General features: G+C 46.5%; 2 protein-coding genes across 2 annotated transcripts; one reads left to right on the plus strand and one right to left on the minus strand.

The window, feature by feature from the left end:
- Positions 1-579: 579 nt before the first annotated feature.
- LOC135377406 (serine--tRNA synthetase-like protein Slimp) lies at positions 580-2,145 on the minus strand. The gene has a single exon (XM_064609784.1). The coding sequence runs from the start codon at positions 2,006-2,008 to the stop codon at positions 653-655; it is 1,356 nt and encodes a 451-aa protein (XP_064465854.1). The 5' UTR covers positions 2,009-2,145; the 3' UTR covers positions 580-652.
- A 1,308-nt stretch (positions 2,146-3,453) lies between these two features.
- Positions 3,454-14,418, plus strand: LOC135396846 (P protein-like). The gene is made up of 11 exons (XM_064628054.1): positions 3,454-3,633; positions 3,685-3,805; positions 4,933-4,999; positions 5,154-5,373; positions 5,978-6,119; positions 6,179-6,373; positions 6,516-6,640; positions 7,394-7,532; positions 7,596-7,734; positions 13,107-13,884; positions 14,237-14,418. Exons 1-11 carry the CDS (start codon positions 3,554-3,556, stop codon positions 14,322-14,324), a joined length of 2,094 nt encoding a protein of 697 aa, XP_064484124.1. The 5' UTR covers positions 3,454-3,553; the 3' UTR covers positions 14,325-14,418.
- The last annotated feature ends 446 nt before the right edge of the window (positions 14,419-14,864 follow it).

Consider the following 14,864-nt stretch of genomic DNA (forward strand, 5'->3'; position numbering starts at 1 on the left):
TGTATACTTTGTAATGTTGCAGTACACACTTTTACACAGGCGCGATGCCTCGGAATCCGGACCGAACAGATTTCCTTAAATTGCAAGGCTTGCTCCTAAGCTTATTTTCTCAGATACAGTGTTGTAGAGTGCAGAGCTATGTTGTAACATTACAAACATGCCAAAAAGAACAATTGAGCTTGCAACATCTCCAGCGGAAAAGTGGACAAATTCAGCTTGGAACAGAATTGTGCAAGCTGAATTTGTTCCACAGCGTGTTGCATTAGTCTTGCTAGTTGGACAGCATCTTCTTGCTACAGAAGCACTGATGCACATTATTTACCAGTGCAATGTTCTCGTGGAACCCCTGGGCAGAACTCCAGGATCCACGGCACCCCCAATTGAGAACCACCTTTCAAGTAGACTTAGGTGGGGCGCTTAAATGGGTGACCCTAGCACACAAGCCAATTTATGTATGTACACCTGAGAACTCTTTCATCATCTCCTCGATAGCAGGGATAAATCCGGTGGGCTTAGAAATTTAACTAGTCACACATCTATTTATGCACTTCAGTAATTACTGAACATTTGGGTCCGCGGTCAAATTTTAGAATTTTATTGTTTTATTAACATGTTTCAACTAGGCGCTTCTCACTATTAGCACCAAATACTGCTAACAGAACTTGAGAGACTCTGGAATAATGAAAGTTTTGTCCTTGTTCTGCCTATTTTCCATTATGCACGCCACGAGGCTGTGAATGTTTACGAGGCTACCAAATAAAGTATGCACAAAATCACTGTCATCTCGTTTGTCGCCGTGTGCTATGATCAGACGTCTGCTGACAAAGTCGTCCTGAAGCGATAGGAAACCACAGGGAACGTACACGTTGAGAGATGGGGACCACACGTCGATAGACACTTCCATGCTGTCGATGAAATCTAGATCCGGTGGCTCGACCAGGGTCAGCTTGAATGGAATTTCTAGTTCTTCGTACCAAAGCTTGACATTTAGCAACATTTCTTCTAGTGCGTGCATTGCATCGTTCTCGCAAGCACAAAAATAAGTTATCCTTGACGATTGTGTTAATGACAGCAGTCCCGGTAGTAGTGCATTGCTTTCCGGGACGTAGAGACGGCCGAGAGCGTAATGTTTCAGGGGCAAGTCCTTCACCAGCCTCCTCGTGAAGTACGCCGCAAAGGATTCCAGTGCCGATGCCCCGACTAAATGAAAATGGTGCCCGCCGCTGTGAAGCTTGCTTTCCATCGCAATGGTGTAGTCCAAGTTGTTCGGATTGAGCCCACAGCCCTCAACTACTGTGTCCACGACTATGTCGGGGCCGCTTAGCGGCACAATGCCGGCATTTTGTAGTTTGGTACAGAAGTATTTTGCAATGCCCAATTCCAACAGAGCAGGCTTGTTTTTTAAATAGCATAGTCTAGGATGGCTTCTCCAAATAAAGTCCTTGGAGCCAATGTCCATGTGGGGAGCCGGTTCAAAATCTAATTGTGGCTTCGTCCCGTATTCTTTGCAAAGGGCTAGAATCTTTTCACTGGGTGTCCGAATGAAGTTTGGGATCTTCAAAAGGACCGGCACGATCTCTTCCTCTTTGGCATACAATGACTGTTTTACTTCTCGCTCTGTCTTGTAGTAAGTCTCCAACTGTGACTTCGTTTCTGCGTCTGTTTTCGCTTTATCTTCGGCCTGCCCTGCTCCCCCTGCGTCCAACTTTCGTGCCAGCTCCAGCATCGATAGCTGGACGCGTTTTAATTCGTTTTTCACAATTCGTAACGATGGAAGCTTTGTACTTACTTGCGAAACGTCCAGCTCTATATTTCGCGCACGCAGTGTTCGCTCGATTGCTGGAATATCACCTAATATCTTGTCGATTTCTAAGTGAGGAAGCACTAGTGCACGCCGGTCCCTAGCATCTTTGCCGCGAATAAATAGTGACGAAGTCTTCATAGTTGTCAATGTCCTGCACTGCTGAAGAAGGCATGCAACGTATCGGCGGGAACAAAGCGCATTCATGACGGGATTTCGTTGGTTTCGCCTTGTGAAGAGTAACGTTTACATCGGTAATCTTTGCGTACCGCAACTACTCGAAGGGCGCAGCCATTGTTGGAAATGGTTGCCAACCGAAGTTACTCGTTACACGCGAGAAAGAGCGTACGCGTTGAAATGAAACATGCGTGGGTTCTGCATCTGCAGTCTGCAACGTGTGGCATTGCGTTGCTTAGTGCCGTCCTACCACTTGCAGGGTTTTGGTTCTCAATATGTGCAGAAAATTGCGCGGAACTGCCGACCATCAGGCTGTTATGGTGAACTAACCACAAGGTTGAATGTGAATACTGTATTTCGAAACATGTGTCTGGTTGGGAGGAAGATGCAAATAGCAGTAGAAATCGTCAACCAATTTGACAAAAAAAAACCTAAAGTTGTTCAGCAGTATTTGCATGTTTCTGTCAACTTGGAATATGTGTCCATTGCGCCGCTTAAAAATATTCTACCCTGCATAAATATCACTAAGCATAAAAATTCTGCCGCCGCCATTACCTTACGTCCATACGCTCTACGACAGTTTGTCTCTGCACAAGGGGAAGGTAAAGCTTGTAGGAACCTCCTCACGAAGTGTCCGTCGACTCACAAAGCAGCAATACACTTTGGTTGACCGTGATGGGTCCACAAAAGAAACCACGTGCGCCTCAAACCTTGAAACGTTACCCCTTATTTGGGAAGGACAAATGAGATCGCTCCACGCGCAGTAACGGGAAGAGGGAAAGCGGGGAGCTGCGCACACAGCTGACCTACTTGCATGGCGTATTGTACAGTATTTCGAGAAAACATTATGTTGACGCGTTCTGTTCTGAAGTGTAGCTCGGTGCAAAAGGCAATGCCCTCGAGAAATGCCTCTAAGTCCGTGATATATCTGTTAAAAAAGTTTTAATCGAGAAGAATAACGTGCTCCATTTGTTATGACAAAGGCATCGGGAGCATGTATGCCACAGACCCGCGGTACGCATTATAACCACGCGGATGGATTCCGGTATCTTAGAGCGCAGGTATCCGGTAAGCTCATCAAAGCTTGTGCACTGATTCATCAAGCTCGGTATATGAACCGAAACGACAAATAATAATAATAATAATAAAATGAAAGCAAAAAAGAAAAAGCAAGCACAGCAGTACTTTGAAGGGTCACAAGGGGCACACAGAACGCCTCTTGAAACAATCTTGAAATGACATGAGGTCAATAATAAGTTCCCGTTGCCTCCCGCAGTCATTTCTTTTCTTTCTTTTTTTTTTTTGCGTACTAACAACCTAAAACGTTTTATGACAATAAGAAACGTGGAGCCTTTCAGAATTATTAGATGAAAAAAAAAAAAGATACTGGAAAATTTTCCGTAAAGTTGTTCCGGAAGGGCGATATCGCATCCGTTCAGGCTATCAGCAATTTCATGCCGATAGGGTGAAGCACATGCATTCGTGTTCGGTATGGTCGGTAGGCGGTGAAGTACTCAGGCGAGAGCGAAGTCGATAAGAGTGTAGCCGAAAGGCTCCAGAAGCACAGGATACGGCATGGAGGCAGCAACAGCGGTAGAGGGGTTCCTGGCACCGGCCAGACCACGCGCCGACACACGTTCGTCTTGCCTCAGCAGGTATTACTGGTGACGCCACGTTTCAGTGGATTCTAATACCGTCGTTTGCAGTCACGATGGAGACGCAGAACAACAACAAGAAGAAACAGGTAAGCCTCTGCGAGGGGCGTTATCGCGCTGGCTGCACACTTTCAAGACCGGTGTCCTGGTATGCTTGCTCATCGCCTGTGTGGTATGTTGGACGTCTTTCTCGACTCTTCGGTACAGATGAGCGCCGTGCACATGCGAATGTCCGAGGATACCTGCGAGGTGTCGCGATTTTCGTTAAAAAGTCGTGCTGGCTGAGAATTGCGGGGAAAATGCGTGTATACCCGCCTTACCCGCAGTCTCTGAATTTCCCCCATTATTGCCGCGTTCCTTGGTTCACGTATCCACGTATGGGCAAAACTCCGGAGGACTGGGTAATACTTCTAGTCGTGTTCAGCCAAAGCACGCTGCCGTCATGTCTTAATGTCGTATTGACCGCGTAGAAGAGAACCGTAGCCCCCTATATGCTAAGGGCTTTGACTAGTCCTGTAGTATACAGTGAACCCTCGTTAATATGCCCCCCGATAATCTGACATACGCGCTTTACGACCATACTGTTGGGGAACAATGCTGTGAACCCCCTGCAAATATCCCCCGTTAATATGACAATTCCGCATTATGACCAAAATTTTCAGGAACGACCATGGTCATAATAACGGGGGATCACTGTATATGCTATATGAATGCATATATTGAATGAAACATGCCGAATAACTCGCTTGCGTGTCGTATACGTTATAGGTGCTCTCGGTGAGTGTAAATCTGAGTCATGTAATAAGATGGTGCTGCTTCTGCAGCACCGATGTTGCCGTTCTCAGGTGGAATACAATTATAGTTATTCATGTCAGCTTGCAAACTTGTTACGTGAACAATGTTGTCCTCCGGTGAATGTCATCTAAATTTGATTGTTCTCAATCATGGGTTTACCTTAGCTTATTAGAAGCTGCAGCTCGCTATGCTTCAGCACCTGGTAACTCGGGTATACCGGGTGTCGGAGTCAGAGCTATTACTATTAAATCGGGGAGAGCACAAGCAGCACTTCTGTCTACACGCGCTTGTAATATTACCACTTGTAATATTACCACTTGTAATATTACCACTTGTAATATTACCACTTGTAATATTACCACTTGTAATATTACCACTTGTAATATTACCACTTGTAATATTACCACTTGTAATATTACCACTTGTAATATTACCACTTGTAATATTACCACTTGTAATATTACCACTTGTAATATCCGCTCAAGTTGAAGTTGTCTCTCGCAGGTGATTATGAGCTTTATAAAAGAAGGCGAAACTACGTGGACGTCTCTTCGTCTCAACGACTCTTATTGTAAGCACTTTAGTCGCTGTTTATTAAGCCGCTGTTTATTAAGCCGCTGTTTATTAAGCCGCTGTTTATTAAGCCGCTGTTTATTAAGCCGCTGTTTATTAAGCCGCTGTTTATTAAGCCGAGGATAAGCTAGACACTTGGGTACCTGTTGCAGATCTTCCGCTGGAGGCAAGTTGGACTGCTGCGCGGGTTTCCCTACGTGGCCCCTTCTTGCCGCAGTCACTGCTGAATACCACTGGTCTGATCGCTGCTGCCATGTCCCTGAAACTGAATGGGACTCTAATCGCGAAGCCGTTCCGTCTGCCAGCGGGTCTTCCCGCTCACGACCTGCCTATGACGAGGGTTGATAAAGTATTTCAGCTGGCTCAGCACGGGTAAGGGTCTCCAAGCTTGGAAACAAAGAAGGGGACGGTGCAGCACTCCAGGGACTCTCTTATTCATTTTCTCGAGCAATTTCGAGAGAGAGAGAGAGAGAAATCAGAGAAATGACAATTACTGTTGACAGAATGGGCTTGCCTTCCCCTCTGCGTAACATAGAAACTTTGCAAGGGAAACGATACGAAGGGCTTGTGCTTCAGCGTTGATATAGCTAAAAAAAAAAGTATAATTCCAAGGTAAAGGGGCAAGGGTGGGCCCTTAGTACATGCCGACTTGTTATTATGTTCTTGTTGTGCAAGAGCTTACCTAGTTCCTCGTCTGAGGTTTGCTTTAGTGATCAATGGAAGACCATTTTATTTTGCAAACTATTGCCCATCAACGGTCTCTACCCTCAAAGCTCGCTTGACCTTTTTGGATAAGATAGGACTTCGATCCTTATTGTGAAGGGGGCTCACTATTTCATTCCCCGCATCCCCACCAGCAATGGGGTAGAGTATCGCCCCCTGGCGATGAAACTCCCCATTCATCCCACAATAAAGTTGTTGTTCTATTTTAGCCACACTTCGGAAAATACTTTACAGTCGTCCAATTTTCATGCAGGAGCCCTCTTGTCCTGGAGCTGTACCCCGAAGGCGAGGGTCCCTTGGAGCTGGAGTTGGCCATTGCTCCACTGCGGGACCGCGAAGGAATGATCCTTGCTGCTGCTTTACTCGTTGGACTCTACGTGCTCATTATATTTGAGGTGAGATTTCCTTTGTTCTCGTGACACTCCACATAAAAATAAAAATGTGGGGAATGCAGCTGGTTCACCGTACGTTGGCGGCATTGGTGGGTGCAACATTAGCCGTGACAGCCTTGTCTCTCGTTGGGGAGCGACCTAGTTTGGACCGCGTTGTGTCCTGGTTGGATGTGGAGACGCTCAGCTTGCTCTTCGGCATGATGGTGCTCGTGGCCATTCTCTGCGAGACGGGGGTCTTCGATGCGACCGCCGTTTTGGTAGGTGACTTTATTGCTTGAAGCTCCTCAGCAGAGCTTTTTCTTTTCTTTTTCTTTTCTTTTTCTTTTCTTTTTCTTTTCTTTTTCTTTTCTTTTTCTTTTCTTTTTCTTTTCTTTTTTTTTCTTTTTCTTTTTTCTACAGGCATACAGAGTAGCACGCGGTCGCGTCTGGAGCGTGTTATTAGTCCTGTGTCTGATATCCGGCGCAACATCTGCTTTCTTGGATAACGTTACCACAATTCTATTGATGACCCCTGTCACTATCAAGTAAGTGTTAGTCCTCCGCGAAACTCTCTCTGACTTTCTGGGACATGGAAGATGTAATCCCAAGCAGCAAAATGTACTGAAAGTCGAGTGCAATAGGGGTGGACGGGTAGGTGGAAGGCCTTGAACAGACTCGTGAAACTAAAGAACAATGATAAGACACATACCGTCCACCCCTATTGCACTCGACTTTCAGTGCATTGTGCTGCTTGGGATGTTTCTTGCAAGAGTTATTGATGGTACAAGGATAAAACTTGGGCGGGTTGGTATGGCATTTTAAAATCGATAAGACCCCAGTGCGAAGGTAAAAAAGGGACGAGACGAACACAAACAAAGCGACGACACACAGCACTGAACTACAACCATATGAGTTTATTTCCGTCACTATCTTCCTTTTAAACCTAATACCTCCTCTCCACACTACCACAGCATCACGTGAGAAACTTCCTACGCGAGAAAACGTTCTATCTTACCAGACGTCGCGTAGGAAGTTTCTCACGTGATGCTGTGGTAGTGTGGAGAGAAGGTATTAGGTTTAAAAGGAAGGTAGGTGACGGAAATAAACTCGTATGGTTGCAGTTCAGTGCTGTGTGTCGTCGCTTTGTTTGTGTTCGTCTCGTCCTTTTTTTACCTTCGCACTGGGGTTTTATCGATTAAAAAAAAATTATTGATGTGTGCCCCGCCACCAACGAATGTGTGAAGGGAACATCTCAATTGGTTCTTCCGCCACTCATCGCGTGCCCTTCCCCCTTGTAGGTTGTGCGAAGTAATGGGACTGGATCCTAAGCACGTGCTTATCTTAATGGTAGTCTACTCCAACATTGGCGGAGCAGCCACCCCAGTTGGGGACCCTCCGAATGTAATTATAATATCCAACCCTAAGGTGCAATCTCTGGTGAGTAATTTACAGTGTAGCGTTGCGGTGCAGCGTACAGTGTGGTATGTGGTTCTTTTCTAGGGCATAAACTTCGCTTCGTTCACTCTGCACATGCTTCCTGCCGTCCTGCTCAGCGCTTTAGCGACTTGGCTGTATGTCCGTTTCTGGTGCTACCGGGATCCTGCGCAGCTGCGCTTCAAAGATCCTCCGGAGTTTGTTGGTGAGTTAATCGTTTTCGTTGGTGTACTTTTTTCCAGTGATGGCCACTAACTACTTCTACAGTAGTTTAACTATAACTGTAACTACTTTGCGATTGAGTAGTTTAACTAGTAGTTCAACTACTTTTTAGGGGAGTAGTTAAAACTACTTTTTTAACTACTGCAACGTAGTTTAACTACATCTATAACAACTTAATGTCGTCCACCAACACCAATCCCTTGTAGTGTTGTTGGACACCTAAATATGAATCACAAGCAATGATAAACTTTGGCTCAAGCCATTGCTACGATCGTCGAATACAAAGCTTGCGGCGGGATTCTTTCCGTGCCTACGCGATAAACTAAGTTGCAGAATTATTTCGCAGCAAATGAGGCTTCACTAGACAAGCATTAAAAGTGAAGATTTAGTACACGTGCACGGCGCAATTGCTCTGCACCTCCGTTCTCATCAAACAAGTAGCTCAAGGTAAAAGTCGGAAGCGCAATCGTGCCGTAATGCTTGCGGCACAATTGGAAGTAGTTGGCGCCTTCAGTAACCTAACTACTGCAGTTAACTACTCAAAATAGCAGTTTAACTAGTAGTTGCAACTACATTTCTGCAAGTAGTTGATAACTATGTTTTAACTACAATCAGGTAGTTTAACTAGCAGTTCAACTACATGTAGTTGACTACTGGCCATCACTGCTTTTTTCTTCCCCTAAAGTGCGCGTGCATCAGTCTTTGGATAAAAGAGATGGCGAGAGAGAGAGAAAAGAGATAAAAGAAACGGAAGGGCGCGTTTTTGATCCTATAGTACTGCAATAGATTAACAACGAAGAACCGCAGCGCACGAATGTGTTTTTATCGTTTTGTCCGTTTCTTCAAATGCTCGTCGCTGGAATTAGTGCCGGTAGTCTGCTTGCGCTCCCGGCCAAGCAGCACAATGTACTGAAAATTCAAATGCAGTGCTGGACAAACGTTTACGATACACTGTCCGGCGCATCCTTTCCTCAGGGTGACCCCCTAGCTGCGAATGTAACCGTACGGACTTATACCCTAGTCAGACAGCATTTCAAATGTCAGTTGCGAGAAATGACCTCCGGCCTCTCAAACGACCTTTGTTCGGGGGCGCCTGCCAGACAGGTGGGAAAGGAGTGCTCCTCAACTGACTGCCCTCACCGGCTCCCTTTTTCGGTTTCGTTTTCGGTTTCGTTTTCCCTGTCTGCTGTGGAAATTTGAAGTTGGTCTGTGCGTCACAAATCAAGATGCAGAAGTCATATATACTTCTCTAAATAGGATCTAAATACGTTTACACGGTTTCACTCCATTATCCGCATTTTATAGGTTTTCCTACATTCAGCTGCGAAGGTAGCGAGGGTACAATGGCATAACACTGTTGTCGAGATTGCTCCTTTCGGCACCTCAAATGTCGTTGGTGGCCTCCTTTCGCGTTGATGGTCATTTCTTAGAAAGGTCCTTTGAGTTGCCGTCTGACGCGACTCTGAGAGGTCATTTTTTGCAAATGAAATTCCCCGAAGTCCTTCGAGCATGCCGTCTGACTGGGGTATTAGACATGTACCTATAGCTAACCCAGTCACCTGCATAGGTCGGCGCAATCATGATCGCAATGCTTTATCAAAGCCTGATGATCGCGATCATGAGTGCGATCACGAAGCACTGGCAAGGCTGCCGCGATCATGATCGCGCCGACCTATGGTCACCTGTTTGCAAGTCCGTACGGTACATTCTAAGAAAAAAAGGAGCACTTTTACTCCTTTTGGGGACTAAATGCATTGCCACAAAATAGTCCCTTTCGGAAGTAAATGAATGTCAGAGTGGAGACTGTATTTCACGCGCTGTTGTAAGAGTCCCAGGTACATAATTGGTGTGCATGCATGAAAATACTTTGAAGCAAACCGTCAACCGTGATATATCGAGTGATATAAAATCTTGCGCCATACTAGGGCACAATTTGCGAAGAAAGATGCGCTAACTGTTTCTTACTCTGTGTGGCTGGAAAATTGCTACGTTGTCTGAGTTATACAGCCTTATGTCGTTCAAATTGACCACGGACACGTATTTACGTAGACTGTTACATTCAGGAGACCATTCGCGAAGTTTACTGACAATTTGCAGCCCTGGGGAGTAAATGTCGGGTTAGGGGACCAAAATGGGGAGTAACTGCAGACTACGGGAGTAGAAGCTGCAATTACTCCCCTATTTACTCCTTTTTTCTTAGAGTGTACCATTCGCTGCTAGCGTGTCATTCTGAGGAAGGAATGCGCCGGAGCGTGTTCCGTAAACGTTTGTCCAGCACTGTACATGGGGATGATTAGGTGCTTCATTTCGGAGATGTGACCACGAGAAAATGTAGCCTGATCTGGCCCCCTCTAAACACCCATGCACTCGCACCTTCAGTGCATTGTGCTGCTTAAGTGTGTTCCTAACGCGTGCCAACTGCATCCGAAGGGTTTTTATGCAGTCGTGCTGAAGATATGTGCAAGCATCCGCTGGTTACGTGGATTTGCTAACTTCCACTCGATGTGCAAAGGCAACAGACACCGTGGGTACAGCTCGAAGCAGAGTTAACTTGAACGCGCCTCCGTCCTGCGGAGCGGGAAGAGAGCCACACTAGCGGCGCTTGCGAGAAATAAAGGGAGTGTTTCGACTGGCCCACACTTAAAAATGAACTTCACCACATAACACGCTCCTAGCCAACCATCATCCCGAAAGACCTCGTTCTCTCCCCTGATTTGATGAAAACGAGAGGCGTACGCCTTTTTGTGACTTATGCAGAAATGTTAATTGTCGTAAAAAGGCCCCGCGCTTTCCACAAATCAACAGTGATAGAGGTATCACAAAGGTATATCTAAACAGGTAGCGCAACTCCCATAGGCCCCTGTGTCTTCAGAATGACGCCATGATAGAGACTGTCAGCGCAATCCATCCGTTGCGCGGACTACTAAGATTGTAAATAAATGAGGTCAGAGGTGACGTCAGCAGTATGAATAATAAGTAGTGCATAATTGGCCATGGCACGTTTACGTTCGCGCACTTCGTTTGCGTTGTATTCCTCTTTTCCTCACCCGTGCAACAGTACCAGACGAGAACACAAAAAATAAATCGTATCAGGTTTAATGAAACATATCAATATGAAATACATATAGTTATCACATATATTGACAACTCCAAACAGAAGGGCACCGTGATGATCACACAGAAACTAGGAAGGTTCACTTAAGCTCCATTTCTCACCCAGAGCATTTATTCAGTGAGTGGCCATTGCAACAAAACATGACATCGTTGGTGCACGGCTGATTCCTGCTAGCACTCACGCTATCATGGCCGCTCGTCCCACGATTTTTTTTTTTTCGCGGGGCCAGCAACAGGGGATGCATTGTATTCATCAGTGCACACGTGTTGATCTTGGCCTACAGCTCCGAAATGTGAACGTCGCTTCCTGTTTAACCCAAAAAGTGTACAAACTCCGCATTACAACGCACGGACACACGGCACGGATACACAGATCCACGGATAAACACGCCCACTGTGATACACGCCTAAAAGAGCAGGATACGGAAATGTACTCGGGTGGTAGATGATTTCGTATATGTGCACTAGTGGGGCAACAAAGTTTTTTCTACATTGAAATTATGAATAACTTATTAGTACGCGCACAACCCATGCCCGCGTTCTAAAGTTTTTGTGTTTACTATCGTACCTCTACTGTCAACACCCAGGATCGCTCGCGCCTCATGATTGTAGCCTTGCCGATGGGTCTTATTTAGTATTTTCTCTTGTTTTCGCTACCAGTTTAGATATACGATGGTATCACTGTACAATGGTTGGCCTTCAGAGTGCTATGTGGTGAAGTTCATTTTTCTAGTGCAGTTGTGCTGCCGGCCCAAGCAGCACAATGTACCGAAACTCGAGTGCAATAGGGGTGGACGGTATGTGTCCTATCAATGTTCCTTAGTCTCACCAGTTTGTTCAAGGCCTTCCACCTATCCGACCACCCCTATTGCACTCGACTTTCAGTACATTGTGCTGCTTGGGGGGTTGTCCGCCTTGCCGTGGGCGGTTGACTTGGCATCGCAATCCCGTTAGCTGTTGCTATCATCGTGACGTTTGTTTGGTTTTGCGGCAATTAGGTAGAGGTGTATGCTGGCCGGTACCGCAAGGATGCAATACCGTTATTTCATTGATACACGCGAAGGTGGCCGCGTTCGCTGAGTGGGGCATTTTCAGCATTGTGATAAAACAAATGAGGATGCACGGGCTCTTGTCGGCAAATTTGTTGGATTCACAATGACTTAGGAAAGAACTGAGTTGACCTGTTGTAGTGATCGCAATCAGTGCTAGACAACTCGATCTGTCTGGCATCATAGAGATATCATATCAATAAGATAACAGCGTCGCATCCTTGCGATATCGCCCAGCATACACCTCTATCGCCACAAAACCCAAACAAACGTCTCGATGAAAACAGCCCAAGCGGCACAACCCAAGCAGCACAATGTACTGAAAGTCGAGTGCAATAGGGGTGGACGGTATGTGTCTTATCAATGTTCTTTAGTTTCATCAGTCTGTTCAAGGCCTTCCACCTACCCGTCCACCCCCATTGCACTCGACTTTCAGTACATTGTGCTGCCTGGGAGCTGATGGTAATGCAGTGCGGAGTTAACAGTTCATAGCAAGGCGGACACCTCCGCGGCACAAGTGGGACAGTCGAAACACTTTCCCTTTATTTCGCCTAAGTGCCGCTAGGGTGTCTCTCTTCCCGCTCCGCAGGTCGGAGGCGCGTTCAAGTTGACTGTGCTTCGAGCTGTACAGACAGTTGCACCTATTCTTGGCTCGGCACCGACACTGAAAAATCACTAACACTTCATTTGGATGATAGCGAGACGCTGGTTGCGACGATCAGGATGCGGAGGACGCTAATTCGGTCATGACTTGGTCTAACAACGGGGAAGGGAATTTTGCAACCTCAGATAACCTGCTACGAAGGAATCGAGTTGTTAGATCAAAGATAGGGGTGCAGCTTTGTTTATTTATTTTTGGTGAAGAAATGGGCTAAACGTACCTCACACGTAACGATGCGTGTGACCTAGCACACTTCATTAGGCAGTAGTGTCTCTTAGCGTATCGTACGCTATCCCTTACGTACGCGAATACTATAGCGTAGGATGCACCAAGACTCCGTGGACCGTTGGTAAGGTTATCGTGCCAATCGGAACCAATTTTCGGAAACCTCAGAATTTTATCTCCCGATTGGTTTCGGTTGATACGGTTCGACGCTTGCCACGTTATTAACGGTTTGCTGAAGCCCTCTATTGTACCATTTATGAGATAACGCAGAAGTTGGTTATTTTAGTCATATATGGATTGTTTCAGGGATCCAGCACGAAATTGACGTGTGGCGGAAAGCGGTGTGCTCTCTGTCCGAGTACTCGCGGGACGAGAGCCATGTCCGGGAACTGCTCAGCAAGAAAGTTCGCCGCCTGGAAAGGCAACAGAGTCGCAGGACCACAGCGCTGCATACCTCAGACGACCACTTCCGCGAAAACCTTCGCTTGCTCAGCGACAAGTACCACATCCGCAACCGTGCTTTGCTGGTCAAGTCGGGCCTCGTTCTTGGAACGGTCATTTTACTTTTCTTCGCCCAGACGATTCCGGGTCTGCAGCTGAGCCTCGGTTGGATTGCCATCTTAGGTGCCATCACGCTTCTCTTGCTGGCTGACCTGGACGAACTGGAAGGCGTTATCGCCCGCGTCGAGTGGCCCACGCTCATTTTCTTCGGGGCCTTGTTCGTGGTGATGGAGGCTCTGAGCGAGCTGAAGCTCCTCTGGTACGTTGGTGAGCAAACGGAAGCGTGGATCCGTAGCGTGCCGCCAGAATCCCGGCTCATTGTTGCCATCTGTATCATCGTCTGGGTGTCTGCTGTTGCGTCTTCGTTCGTGGATAACATACCGCTGGCTACGGTCATGGTGAAAATCGTTACTGGCCTCGGTAGCGAAGAACTGGGTCTAAGCCTGACGCCCCTGGTGTACGCGCTGGCATTTGGTTCCTGTCTTGGTGGCAACGGAACTCTAATCGGAGCCTCTGCCAATGTCGTCTGCGCCGGAGTGGCTGAACAGCATGGGTACAAGTTTACCTTCATGGACTTTTTCAGGTATATTTTTTACCTCCCTAATTTGGGGCTTTATATAGGTTTGTCTGCTATCTATTGTAACATTCTCCCTCTTGCCAAATTTCCACGGGTAAACGAATACGTCCACTAAGACTGAAAACACGAGAAAAAAACTAAAGCGTCTGGAGCAATCCATCATCTTCACATCATGTTCCACGTGCAATGGGGTAGGGTACCGCACCACCGCGGTGAGACACCCCAACTCATCGTCATCATTTATTCTTGTTGTTGTTGTCCACTAAGACTGTGCTGTGCTGTCATTGGAGTTCGACTTTTTGGATCTTCCTGAAACGTCGTAGTTATTGCTTACGTAAGCGTTTTACTTTCTGTGCAGGGTTGGATTCCCAGTGATGCTAATAACAACGAGCATCTCTACAGGTTGGCTCCTGATCTGCCATGTTCTCCTTCAGTGGGACGACTGACCCTTTTTATATTAGTGTTGCACATTTTACGGCGTCAAGACTTTTACATCTGCATCTTGGCCTATAGGATTAAATTAAATGGTTTTACAACTTTTCAATTGTATCATGTCGTCAATGGACGTCGGTTCTTCTTTCTGTAAAGTGTCATCAACCAAATAGTTCCTGAGGCGAAACTGTCATGCAGCATTGCAAACAATTAGGGAGTTAATAGACCGTTGATAACGTCACCCCGAACTTACCGGAATCAATGTTAGCGGGAATGACTCTGAATCTTATCACTGATTGGGTGCAGTAGACATGGCACTTCCCACAAGCAGCACAATGTACTGAAAGTCGAGTGTGCAATAGAGGTGGACGGGTAGGTGGAAGGCTTTGAACAGACTCGCTAAAGTAAAGAACGTTGATAAGACAAATGCCGTCCACCCCTATTGCACTCTACTTTCAGTACATTGTGCTGCTGGGGGGAAGTGCCATGTCTACTGCATCCAATCAGTGATACGATTCCGAGTCATTCAAGCCGACATTGATTCCTGTAGCTTC

Source organism: Ornithodoros turicata, chromosome 1 (genome assembly GCF_037126465.1).
Source record: "Ornithodoros turicata isolate Travis chromosome 1, ASM3712646v1, whole genome shotgun sequence".
In the NCBI taxonomy this organism is placed as follows: Eukaryota; Metazoa; Arthropoda; class Arachnida; order Ixodida; family Argasidae; genus Ornithodoros; species Ornithodoros turicata.